The sequence below is a fragment of the Wolffia australiana genome, chromosome 14, assembly GCF_029677425.1.
Source record: "Wolffia australiana isolate 7733 chromosome 14, ASM2967742v1".
Lineage (NCBI taxonomy): Eukaryota > Viridiplantae > Streptophyta > Magnoliopsida > Alismatales > Araceae > Wolffia > Wolffia australiana.
In genome coordinates, this window is record NC_135848.1 from 10,525,716 (window position 1) to 10,538,075 (window position 12,360).

The window sequence follows — 12,360 nt, forward strand, 5'->3', positions numbered from 1 at the left end:
CCTCATTAAAAATTAACTATGATGAAGATGGATAGATATAAATGCAGTCGATAAACCTCAGTCAAAATGAACTGTGATGAATAAGGAGAGGTAAAAAAGGATGGGGAAAATCTCATTAAAAAAATCAAGCAAGAAGTATGAAGAATACAAACTATAAAGATAGGTGGATATAAAAAAAGGCAGATGGAGTTATATATTAACAGTGATACACACACATGATTGAAGCAAATACAATGAGATAAAGAAATAAATTAGGAAATTAGATAGAGAAATAGACTTTGGATGATATCTGCGAGATGACAAAAATAAATGGGTCTGAATTGAGTTTGGAGATATTGGAGATTCCTCTTTGGAGCTCAAGATCTTGTGCAGTTGTTGGAGAGAACTTTGTGTGGAAGCTTGTAAGACTTTGGATAGCTGAAACACAAGTGAGAAAGAGGCTCCCAAGAAATCAGGGTTTTCATCCCCAACGGAAGGTATCGGCCAAGGAGAAGACTCTTACCTTTTAGAACACTTTTTATCTTCATATTTAGAAGCTCTTTAAAAATAAATTCAACTCTTGATAGCAGATTTTCCATAAATAGATGAAAATTTTGATATTTTAAATTAATTAAAAATATGACATATTTACATATTATAAAAAATATAATATATATATTTAAAGGTCTATAAATATTTATATGCTCATATATGAACTTATATGATAAAATCAAGGGATATACATAAATGTATTTGTATATTTACCAGTCTTCTTATGAATACATGAATATTAATCACATGGACTAATAAATGACTATACTAATAATAAAAAATATAATCTGAAAATATACATATATTGATATTATAACCTAAAATATAATAGTGAATCTACTCCCTATGTATGTAAATAATGAATTGGTAACTTAGGCACATTCTAGACGAGAAATGTTTAAATCAAGGAATCATGATAAATATATTATCATAATTAGGTGCCTTAATATTCCAGAGTATTCTAGCTAAATATAGTTGAATATAATCAAATAAAGAGGCAAAAAAAGTCCCCACTGACAACCATTCATTGATTACTACACCATTTGATAAACTCAAATTTATGATATCTGAATAAATCAATAAAAAAAAATTTTTAATTAAACCAATATAAACTTTACTCCTAAGCATTAGGAGATGGATGTTGAGAAAAAGTAATGAGGTAAGATCAGGGAGACTCATTGTCCATCTTTATACCAGGACCAATGAGACTTGGGTCAGCCAAAGAGCCCCTCTAATTTTGTTTTCCAACGTGTGCCCATCAGCCGAAAGGTGTTCCGCAAATTCGACAAAAAACTGCATCATAATCGATGATATTCATTCTCTACAAATAACATTAGGTTTAAGTACTTCCTGGGCTTTGGAAATTTCATTTATTGTAGTTTCATATCAGTATGAATTTTTATAAAGGTATCTATTATCCCTCTAAGTATGACTATCCGCGTAATATTCTAGAGAACACATGATAAACTCCCTCTTGGTTCTGAAAAGAGCTGGTGGTGATGAGGGAAGCCTGCTTCTTGTGGGGTATGATATTCAAATCAAGGAGATCATCTCACCTTTTTTTCCTATCTAGGTCAATCTCTTTCATGTGGTGACTACTTTGAATGTGAGATTTTCCATTTGCCTTCTTCCTACCTGAAAGAAACGATGACCACTCTTCTCCTCTTGTTCAAAGACATAATATCAGATATGTATCATGAAACAGAAGTGTTGAGGCTCCTTAGAAATTATGTATACAGAAAGAAGAGAATGGTGATTTTGATGATTTAATATAATAGATATTAAATGAAATTAATTAAGTAGTTGAATATAGTAGTAATATATAGACATTTATATATTAAATAGATAAATATGTGATGGAGTATATTAGAGAAAATAGTTTTATAATTAAGGTAGAAGCCCAATAAGACAAAGGAAATTGGGCCCAATAAGGGTTGAAGGCTATAAATAGCCATTTGTATTGTTTTGTTTTTTCAACTTTTTCAGCGCCCTCTCTCTCTCTCTCTTTGGAAAAGCTGTGATCTCTCTCCTCAACTGATTAGTTCTTGAAAGTTGTGGCTGGCTGTGAAGAAATTCAAGGCTGGTGAATCTCATCATCTGCATGATTGGGAATTCTGATTCTTCAAGAAATTCCTGGTTAGATTGTTCCATATTTTATTGATTCAACAAATCATTGATAAATTTTCAGGCTCCTATTTCATTGATTGTCAGAAGTTAGAATCTCAAATCAAAATTAAATCATTCATAATTTGAAATTTTGATTTTGATCTTGGATTTTTTGAAATCTAAATAACAAATTAATTTCGGTTTCTTGATTGTGTGAAATCAAATCTAAAATCTAATTGAAATCTTGAATGATATAGATTAAAGATTAAATCACTTTTACTACATAATTAATTGATATAAATTCAATTCGATTTTGAAGTTTGCTATTATTTGAAATCATATAACAAACTTTCTTTGACTTCTTGATTTTTGAATCTATTGACAGCTTTAAATAGATTTGAATTCATTGATTAATTCAAATCAGTTTTGAATTTGATTTCCAAATATTGGAATAATTTCAGGCGCCCTAATTCTGATTGGTTTAAAATAAATTTCTTGAGAATCAGTGTTCTTCGGATATAAAAAATTCAATTCGAAATTTATCCATTCGTCTTTTACATTTGAATTTTGGATTGCATGAAATCTAAATAACTACCTAATCAATTTCTTGAATATATTAATTTAGATCTTCAAATACATTTGATATCTCCTATATATATTTGATCAGAATTGATATAACTGTTTGATTTGAATTGATATATCTTTATTACATTTGATCAGATTCGATACAAGTGTTTGATTTAAATTGATATCATCTAATTACGTTGGATAAGAATTGATATAACTGTTTGATTTGAATTGATAATTCCTAAATCACATTCGATCAGGATTTACACAGTTGAATTGTTTGATTTAGTTTGATATCTGCTAAATCACATTCAATCAGATTTACTATAATTGCTTTATTTGAATTGATATTTGTTAATCACATTTGATTTGAGTTAAGACAATTGATCTTTTAATTTTGATTGATTTGATTGTCTATTTTGAATATTTCTGACATTAGTAAACATCAATTGATCTCATCGGACTATCTTATCACAATTGAGCAGATTTATTACCAGTTGATATTATTTTAGATTTTTACTGCATTTGATTATATCTATTGGTAGTTGACATTGATTGAAATTTGATACACTGTTTGTGACTTGAAAGTGGGAAAATAGAATTCAGAAGAAAACTAGGGTTAGGAGAAAAGTTGACCTAAGGTCAACAAAGATATTGTCATCATATTGTCTTTCAGGGAAGTGCACTAAAGGGAGGAAGATCACATCCACTTGGACACGGGAAGGAGGCCAGAGACGTGAGGACTTTGTCAGCACAGAGTGGACTGATGGGGAGGCTCATAACACAGCTGGAAGCTGAGAAGGCACTCGATTGAGGTCGAGGGAGACGTCGGCACCAAGCAAGTGTTTTAGTGTGTGATTACTCGAGATTAGTGCCAGCGATTGTACATCGCGAACAGTTTTTTTTTCACTTTGCATTTGCCAAAGTGATTAGTGTAGTCAGGGCGACTCCTCAGGCGAGGCGCGGCTGCAGTAAGGGCACATTAGTGCCCCGAAGCAAGGTAAATATTTATTGTCCTTTGAGTGAAGTAAGAGAGATTTAAACAAGGAATCTATATAAATAAAAGGAAGTGGAACTAATTCACCCCCTCTTAGTTCAACATAGATCAATCTCTTTCATGTGGTGACTACTTAGAATGTGAGATTTTCCATTTGGCTTCTTCCTACCTGAAAGAAACGACGGCCACTCTTCTCCTCTTGTTCAAAGACATAATATCAGATATGTATCATGAAACAGCAGTGTTGAGGCTCCTTAGAAATTGTATACAGAAAGAAGAGAATGGTGGATGGTGATAACACACAATATTTTTAGGTTATCATAATGATATTTTCATATTATTTGCATTACATTGGTTATATATGCCTGTTATCAAGCCTAAAATGATTCAATTTAATTTTAGAATGATATTTTGAATTTTATGAATTTCTAAGTATTTTTAATGAATTTTATGACTTAAAATACTGAAAGAACATAACTTTTTGAGTTGGAATATAATTTTCCTGAATTTTTGACATTATATTTGTAAATATATATATGAATTTTGGAAGCCAAAATGTATATTTATTTGTATTTTTTGAGCTTATATTTAATTTCATATGAATTTTAAATGTTTCTTGCTCTTATTATCCTAATCATAAGGGTGAAGTGTCACAATAGAAAAGGTATTTTTTTGCAAGGACAGAGATGAATACAAATTTAAAACATTAATTCTCAAACTTTTGACTGGTCAAAAGTTGCGGTGCCCGATAATGTGTAACAGACATGTGGCACTGATATGTCATTTTGTGATTGAAAATAAAGATGAAGGATGCTAACTTAGCTTGTGGAGACAGGCCACCACGTCGCATGTCCTCTTATATTTAAATTCTATTATTTGGAAATATTGTTATTCTTCCTTTTTGTCTTTTTTACAAAACACAACATACGGCATGACAGGTTCTGGTCATACTTGATGATGAGGATTGATCTGGGCCAATCATTGCACTAAATGCCACAGTGAGACAAAACCCTAACAGAATGACATGACGGCATTAACGATGATGAAGAGAGAGAAATCTTTTGATTAAATCAACAACTAGGAATCGTTCAACTTTCAGGCTTGATATTTGACGATTCATAAATCCAATTGATCTGAAAATTTATATTTATGTCTTCTATCCATCCATATGGTTGGATCTATAAATTGATCTCCCAATATTTGTAGAAAACCTTAAGTTAGTAAAGCCTAAATCAGATACGTCTTATCATTGGCTCTAATCTAGTCTCTGTGTCTTCACTTAACATCTTCCTTCCTCCTATGTTGTATTTTCCACTCACTTGATCACGACCACCATTTTTCTATTTCTTGTCTAATTCTTCTCAAATAGGATTTATCTCATACTCTGAAACACTACCCTCCTCCTACCGCTATTTCTTACATACATGCATCACTTCTCATCGTCTAAATTCACCCTTTAAGGGAGCTATTTACTTAAGATATGTTCCTTGTGGAGACAAACCTTGCACATCAGTCCCTAATCAAATTATTTTATGAATAAAGCTTTATAAATATTATTGATTAAACTCAATTTCACAATGACATAATTTTACCCCTAATTTTTGAGTTATAATATGGCTCAAAATAGTGAGTAAGGGTAGGTAAGTTATAATTGGATGGATAAATAATACTTAGCTACCTTACCCCCAATAATAGAAAAATGAGCAGAATGCACCAGAAGGTATAGGAAAAATTGAAGACATAAAATCCTTCTCAAAATTTTTGATAATATAATCATGTGTCTGCTGATGAGATGTAAGTTTTACATTCATTTAATTATCATTTACTACATTTAATGCCTAATCATTATGACCATAATTCATTTTACCATTATTTTATGATATTTACACCATTACAATGTCATTCCACTGTCTTAATTTTACATTAGTGTATGCTTAATGATATACCTTATTTATGTTGGACATTTTTCAAGATCAAATCATTTAAAATATTGAGTTTAGCTCATTCAAAACTTTGATAGATAAACAAGGAAGCTAAATAAGAAAAAGATGAGAGGAATCAAAGTCAGCATTCCAGGTTGACCTAGTTTGTCTTTTAAGCCAAACTAGTAATTCCTTAAAAGAGAACAATTTTTGCAATAATTTATTTCAATAAGCATGCTTTAAAAAAATATAAAATTTAGAAACCAATGGAAAAATTTTAATTTAAAATGACATTACAAATTAAATGATCTAAAATTTGAATGTTTAATTACTTTTCTAGATTTAAAAAAAAATTCATGAATTAAGGAGGCCTAAAAAATAGAAATCATAGGCATGGCCCCTCAGCAGCGGCTGATGTGGTTGTGCCAACAACTGGTAGTGTGCCAAAAGCCAACATTACAGCGCAGGTCCATTTGCAGCACCTATGTGGTGCAATGATGGCTCATAGGCTGCACACAATGGTCTTATGAATATTCATTATTTCATGCACGTTTTCACTATGGCTTCTATTTAATCCATCTAAAACGCAAAATCTTTCCATATGAGATTAATATTTGAAATGTTTGTGCAGGTACTCATGGAAGATTGAGAGACATCACGATCATGGGTTGTTTGCAGAGACACACTATAGATCCCATGATGTGAAAACATGGCCACTCCCATGGCGCCATATGACATCATCTCGATTGTCCAATTTCATTTAAATAATGGATATCCAATATCTCTCACATTCATATGAGTTTACTTAAGCTTTTTTCTCTCTCTACACCATATGTACCTTAGAAATTCTATTTCAATCACACGTCTAGTTAGATTTAATTGGCCAGAAATAGAGTTACTTGGCTTTTTGACTTAGTGATGCTCATCTTGGTGCAGAAGTCTCATCAATCCCTCAAAAGAGGGAGAATCATTTGTAACACGGTGAAAGGCACAAAAAGTGAAGACCGAGGTTATTAACAACCTTTGAACTTGATTCAAGGCGTAATTGTTGGGATTTACAGACTGGAAAGATGTATTGTTTGTTTCATTCGATTTAAAATGATATGATTTTACAATTGGATTTGAAATTTAAAGAAATTTGAATGAATCATCACCACTTTTCTCAAATTCAATGTGATTTATTGCACTGACTTCATCTAAGGATATTTTTTGGTGCCTAATAGATTCATTTTCAAGCCCTGGTTCCATTGATGTAATAAGTGCAATTACATAGCTGTATGGTCCCGCAACTCATTTGACAACTGCATCCGCATGCGAGTACCAATTCTTGGGACGCTTGCTTTTGGTCGCAATGTCTCAATACTCAAACATCCCCTTTGCATGATTTTGACATCTTTGGAATCTTCTCTTTGTAAGCATGCCATCTAAACCCAATTCATCCAATTATGATTACTTCCTCGACTGTGTGCAAGTATCACAAAATGGGTCAGTTTCTAGTCATTGAATTTTCATAACTTCTCTAAAGGTTCTCATCTTTACATGATAATTACCTTTTCTATGTCTGGTGTCTGAAAATGTAGTTTGTAAAATTACATTTCTATTTTCGCTCTCAATTCTTCGAAAGTTAATGGAAGGTAAAACTCAATGCTTTTAATTGTGCGCCAGGTGGCCATGTTGAGGAATCCCTGTTATTAGATGCTTTGTATCACTATTTTACTACTGCAGCAAAAGAGACACGCTTGCCGACAGGCAGCGTCACAAATTCCAATTAACAACAGGTAAGGAGAGCTCCGGGGCAATTAAAGATTGAAAGTCATAAACATATAAATATGACTTATATTTCAAACAATGGGATACTATTTGTCCAGTAAAAAGACTATAGGCAAGATCTCCCTTCATATGAATGATTAAATATGGGACACACGTGGCGCATACCTTGTGTGCATATCAAATAGGTCTACAATGTCAAAACCAAGTTAATGTTACCATATAAATATCTCCATAATTTATGACATTTAGATGAATATGTCTTCTAATTGTAGAAGATAGTGGGCCTTCTCTCTCTCTCTATCTCTCCTCTATTCCTATATTAGTGGACCCAACCCACTACCATGTTAAACATTATAAAGTCCCCATCGTGTATGGGGACGTCTAATCAATAGGGAAAACAGTTCACCCTAATCGGCGCCTCTCTTTCTCTCTCCTCGTCAGAGCTCCCTCTTCTCCTCGTCGATTTTGATGTACATATAAGAGTGCGGATAAATGAACACTATTTACATAATATTCACCCCAATATTGAGAGAAACGAGATACCATTTATAAAATAATTGAGGAAAAATTAAGTCCTGAAAAAAGGACAACATGACATATTATTTAAACGTGTTAACCTTCAAGAGGACGACAATTATAATCTTCACAAAGAAATAACACTATCATGGGCCTGCGCAGAATGAATCAAAAAAATGTTTTGAATCTTTCGTAAGTGGATGAAATTGTTTATCATCATAAGATCCCATTTATGTCTTTTCAGTATCTTTAAAACCACCAAGATATTGGAGACACCAATACAATCCATTCAACTTTGTATTGATCTTTAGATTTATTCTTTGACCCTGTTTGCCATCACTGAACTTTAATTTTCTCGGTATGGTCGAAAATAACTACAATGCTTGACACATATATCTCAGTCGATTTGAAGAAAAACACGATTTTTTCGGCTGATTGATCTTCCGATATGCTAGTTTCAATAACTCTAATTCTTTACAGTTCTTCCCCACTGAAAGTCTAGGACCAAACATGACTGATAAGTCTTCATACAAATGTAAGGAAGTTCAGAAGATATACATGACATCATGTTCTCATTCACATTGCTCTTAAGAAAACCATAAAACATAATTATTTTCTCATCTAAAATCGATATTTTTTTAAATAGGAACGCAACACAAATACAATCAAAAAACTTGTTCCATTTGAACACAGTCATTCACTGAAAATGACTCATCATCAGAATCCAGACAATAAACCGAGACCAGATCTTTTCAACTGAAGAATGTTCAGTTTGGATTAACCTTCTGGTGTTTCATCAAGGGTTGACTTCTTGGATCACCCAGTGCCTCATTCTATCCCCAATTTTTTCGGATTTATACACCAACCTTTCATTTGTTTTCAGGTTCAAGTAATCAACCTGTACTAAAAATAAAGTTAAGCCAGTCAAAAAAAGTGAAAGAACCAACTCGAAGCTGAGTTGACCAGAATGTGAAAAAATATCCTGCCTTTTCTGGATCAAACTCTAGGACACAGAAAGCGTTGACTGGGCCTTTAAGTGGGTCAAGGTCAACACCCTCCTCAGGTTCGTCTACTATGCGGGGAAGGCCAGGGTGAGGTACTAAGTACTGTAATCTTGAGTTCAGCGAGCTTGAAAACCATGCTTTTTCCCTGAGCTGCACAAGTCATAGTGGGCAAGTTATTATAATCGTTAAGGAATCACTTTTCTTCTGTGAAAGTTGGAATCTCATAAGGATCACTTTTCTCTTCAGTAAGTTTCAATGCCAATTCGTAAAAAAAAATTATAAAGTGTGTGAATTAAAAAATCGAAAGACACCAATTAAGGGATGACCTGTAACTTTGCGGGATCAGGATATGATGCATCAATGATGTCAATCCTCCCACTAAGACGGAATTGCTCCCATGAATCGGTGAAGTACCAACAGATCTGTGATTAGTGAAAAAAATACTTTAACCATGGCATGTATCTCTAATTTTTTCACATACCTTTCATTGTCTCGATCAGTGATAGAGTAACAGTGAGAGAGAGGTAGAGCTCGATGATTGAAACTGGATCATGGTTGGATCGATCCAATCTGACAGAGTATCAATTCTTTGGTCGAATTGATGCCAGAAACCTATTAGCGATCTGTCCAGATCGTTATCTGATTGGTCCAACCTGATCGGTTGAATGATCCGAAAAAAAATGATTGATTACGAATATTAGAAAGACACATCTGGGTGCGCTAGCAACATGCAATGAGCTAAAGATGCTAATTGGGAAAGAGATCTTGGATTGGTGAATCACCTCTCCAAAGGGGCAGTTCTTCAGATCTTCAATCTGGCGAAAGAATATCAGAAAATTAAGTGATTTGAATCATAAAGTTTAGTGATCAACTTGCACCCGGGTCTTTGAGAAGACCTTACTACTGCGCCAATCAGTGTTGATTTGGATCTTATCACTTTCTGGGAAGAAGCCTCTGTACAAGAATTACAGAAATTGCGTTTTGAAAGTCATTATTTCACTTAAATTTAATTAAAAATTATTTAATCTACATCAATTACTTCATCTCTACTGAAGAGAGAAAGGGACATCCCCGTGGGAGCTATTTCTTCAAAATATTGGTCAATGCATAAGGAGAGTGAATAAGACATTAGAAAAATTGGACTGGAGGATGAGATGGAATGTAGGAGTTATAGGGTTGAGTTATTGACCTAAATGAAATGGTTGAGGAGGATTGGGAAACAGATTAAGGATGGAATCTTTACCTAACAACTATGAACAAATTAAAGACCTAATTCTATCTAAAGATTGCTTGAAGAAATCAAGAAGGTTTTAAAATGCAGAAGGGAAAAAAATGAAAAAGGAGGAGAGATACAAAAAAATGGCTGACCTAAAAACCACGGTGCGATTTGATGGCTGGCCGTTGGGGGTGACTGTTGCCTGAATGCAAATAAAAGAAAAGCAAATGAGGACATTCCTATATTTATTAAATCCACATAATGCAATGAATTACAAGCTGAATGAAGCGGTTGTGTTTGAGATGCGCATTTGTCTCCAACGCCGAAAGGATAAGTTGCTTCCAAGGTGCTGCCATTGATGGGGTCAACGACATGTTCTCCACCTTCAGCCAAGATCCACCTCTTCGATAGCTAAAATCCGATTTACATGAAATAATAACCATTAATACCAGGGAAAATCACAAAAAATCTACCTATTATGCCAGTACAAGATATTAGATGATACATTATTTATCTTTTCCCCCTGTAAAATGTAAACAATACTTTCCTTGAAAGTTGCATCCATAGTCATCATGTAATAAGTCATGTGTAAAACAATTAACTTCACGAATCACATCTATTTATTATTCAGATTCTAATGTCTTAGATGGGAAATTGAAAATTGGCCTCATCAGGAGGTTGGAGAAGATGTCAGTAAGCTTGGCGGATGATAATGAAGATTAATCGATCTATATACCTTCAAAATTGGGAAATTTTTAAGATTATTCGATATCTAGACAAACCTTGCAGTAGGAGATAAACCAATCCGCAGTTTGGAAAAAGGAATTTTAACGCAGAACCCCCAATTCGAAAGTCGAGACAACAGTGGGTGAATGCAAATCATTCGATGAAACTCAAGAGAAAAAAAAACACCATCAATTAAACGAAATTAAGCACCTTGTGAAAGCCGCAAGCAGTTCACCCCCTTGGGCGAGAGAAGGAGAGGAGGAGAAATAAAGAGGTAAGAGAGAGAGAGAGAGAAATAGAGAGGTAAGAGAGAGAGAGAAATAGAGAGAGAGAGAGAGAGGGGGGTCATTGACCGCTGTACAGGTATGTCGACTGTGAATAAGGAAATTCGAGGAAAAAAATAAGAAAAAGAAATAGCGAGGAGATTTTATCTCGAAAATTCAGAAACTCATTGTTCGGAATTTTATTAGACAATAAATGCAAATATCACACATAAATTCAACAAAATTGGGTTAATTTAACGAAATATGGATAAGCAAGCCTGAAATTTGAAAAGTGAATATTTCTTTCATGCAAACAAAAGAGAATATCGGTGGGCTGTGTACAAAAGCTTGAATAGGCAATTTGGTAAACGCTCAAACATTTTAAAAAGGATTTTGAATTGTTGAGTAGGTCTCAATTGAGTTCAATAAGTTGATGCTCGCTCATGCCATTTTTTAAAAAAGTTTACCTATTGAATTTTACTCCACTTGAAAGAAACTCTAAAAGAGAAGATTTCCGCCAAATATTTGTAAGTTTCTGTTTTTCTTTAAGTTGGTAAGGTTATCTGATGGAGGCAAATTGTTGTGTTAATTTTAAATGTCGTTGTAAATTTACTTTGCCTACAATCAAATAAATTTGATAAAATATAGAACTTACTCAAATGTATAGATGGAGTAAGGTCGTCTCCACGGAGGCTGGCCTTGAGGTATATATTTAATAATTGAGTGGTTATTTATTATGATATAGTAATAATACTAAAGATAATACAAAGAATTAAATAATTAGTAAGTAGAGGGGATATTAGTTTAATAAGATAAGTAGTTTAATAAGAGAAAAGAATAAGAATAAGTAGCTAGATATATATATATATATATTCAGATATAATAGAAGGGGTGGAGTATTAATTTTATATACTAAGAAGATAGGAAAAGAGAGAGCATTAAGTAATTATTGACTATATTGTACTTAGTAAATATAAGTAAAGAGAAATATTAAGAAGTAAAGAGGGGGTAAAATGTATATAATCGCCTATAGTTAGGGAGAGTACCTCATATTAGTGTTCGCCCGTCCCGATACCGGTACCAGATGCCGGTATCGGGACGGATGCTGTATCGGATACTGGAAAGGCATTTTCTGGTATCCATTTTTTTCGATATCTGGATACTGGATATCGGTATTGGATATCGGTTGCTATAGTGCCGATATCCGATACCGATATCCGTCTCTATGTCGGCATCCCTCTCC

General features: G+C 33.4%; 1 protein-coding gene across 2 annotated transcripts; it reads right to left on the reverse strand.

The window, feature by feature from the left end:
* Nucleotides 1-8,568: 8,568 nt before the first annotated feature.
* Nucleotides 8,569-11,200, reverse strand: LOC144712270 (Pyridoxamine 5'-phosphate oxidase family protein). 2 transcript variants are annotated; one of them, XM_078586498.1, is made up of 8 exons: nucleotides 11,065-11,200; nucleotides 10,404-10,539; nucleotides 10,281-10,330; nucleotides 9,809-9,866; nucleotides 9,695-9,727; nucleotides 9,239-9,334; nucleotides 8,895-9,062; nucleotides 8,569-8,806 (listed from the first exon to the last, which is right to left on the reverse strand). In XM_078586498.1, the coding sequence occupies exons 2-8, from the start codon at nucleotides 10,500-10,502 to the stop codon at nucleotides 8,705-8,707; spliced, it is 606 nt and encodes a 201-aa protein (XP_078442624.1). In that variant the 5' UTR covers nucleotides 10,503-10,539; nucleotides 11,065-11,200; the 3' UTR covers nucleotides 8,569-8,704. The 2 variants fall into 2 exon arrangements, with proteins under 2 accessions (XP_078442624.1, XP_078442625.1); XM_078586499.1 differs by lacking the exons at nucleotides 9,695-9,727; nucleotides 9,809-9,866 and having other exon boundaries at nucleotides 8,895-9,057.
* Between the last annotated feature and the right edge of the window lie 1,160 nt (nucleotides 11,201-12,360).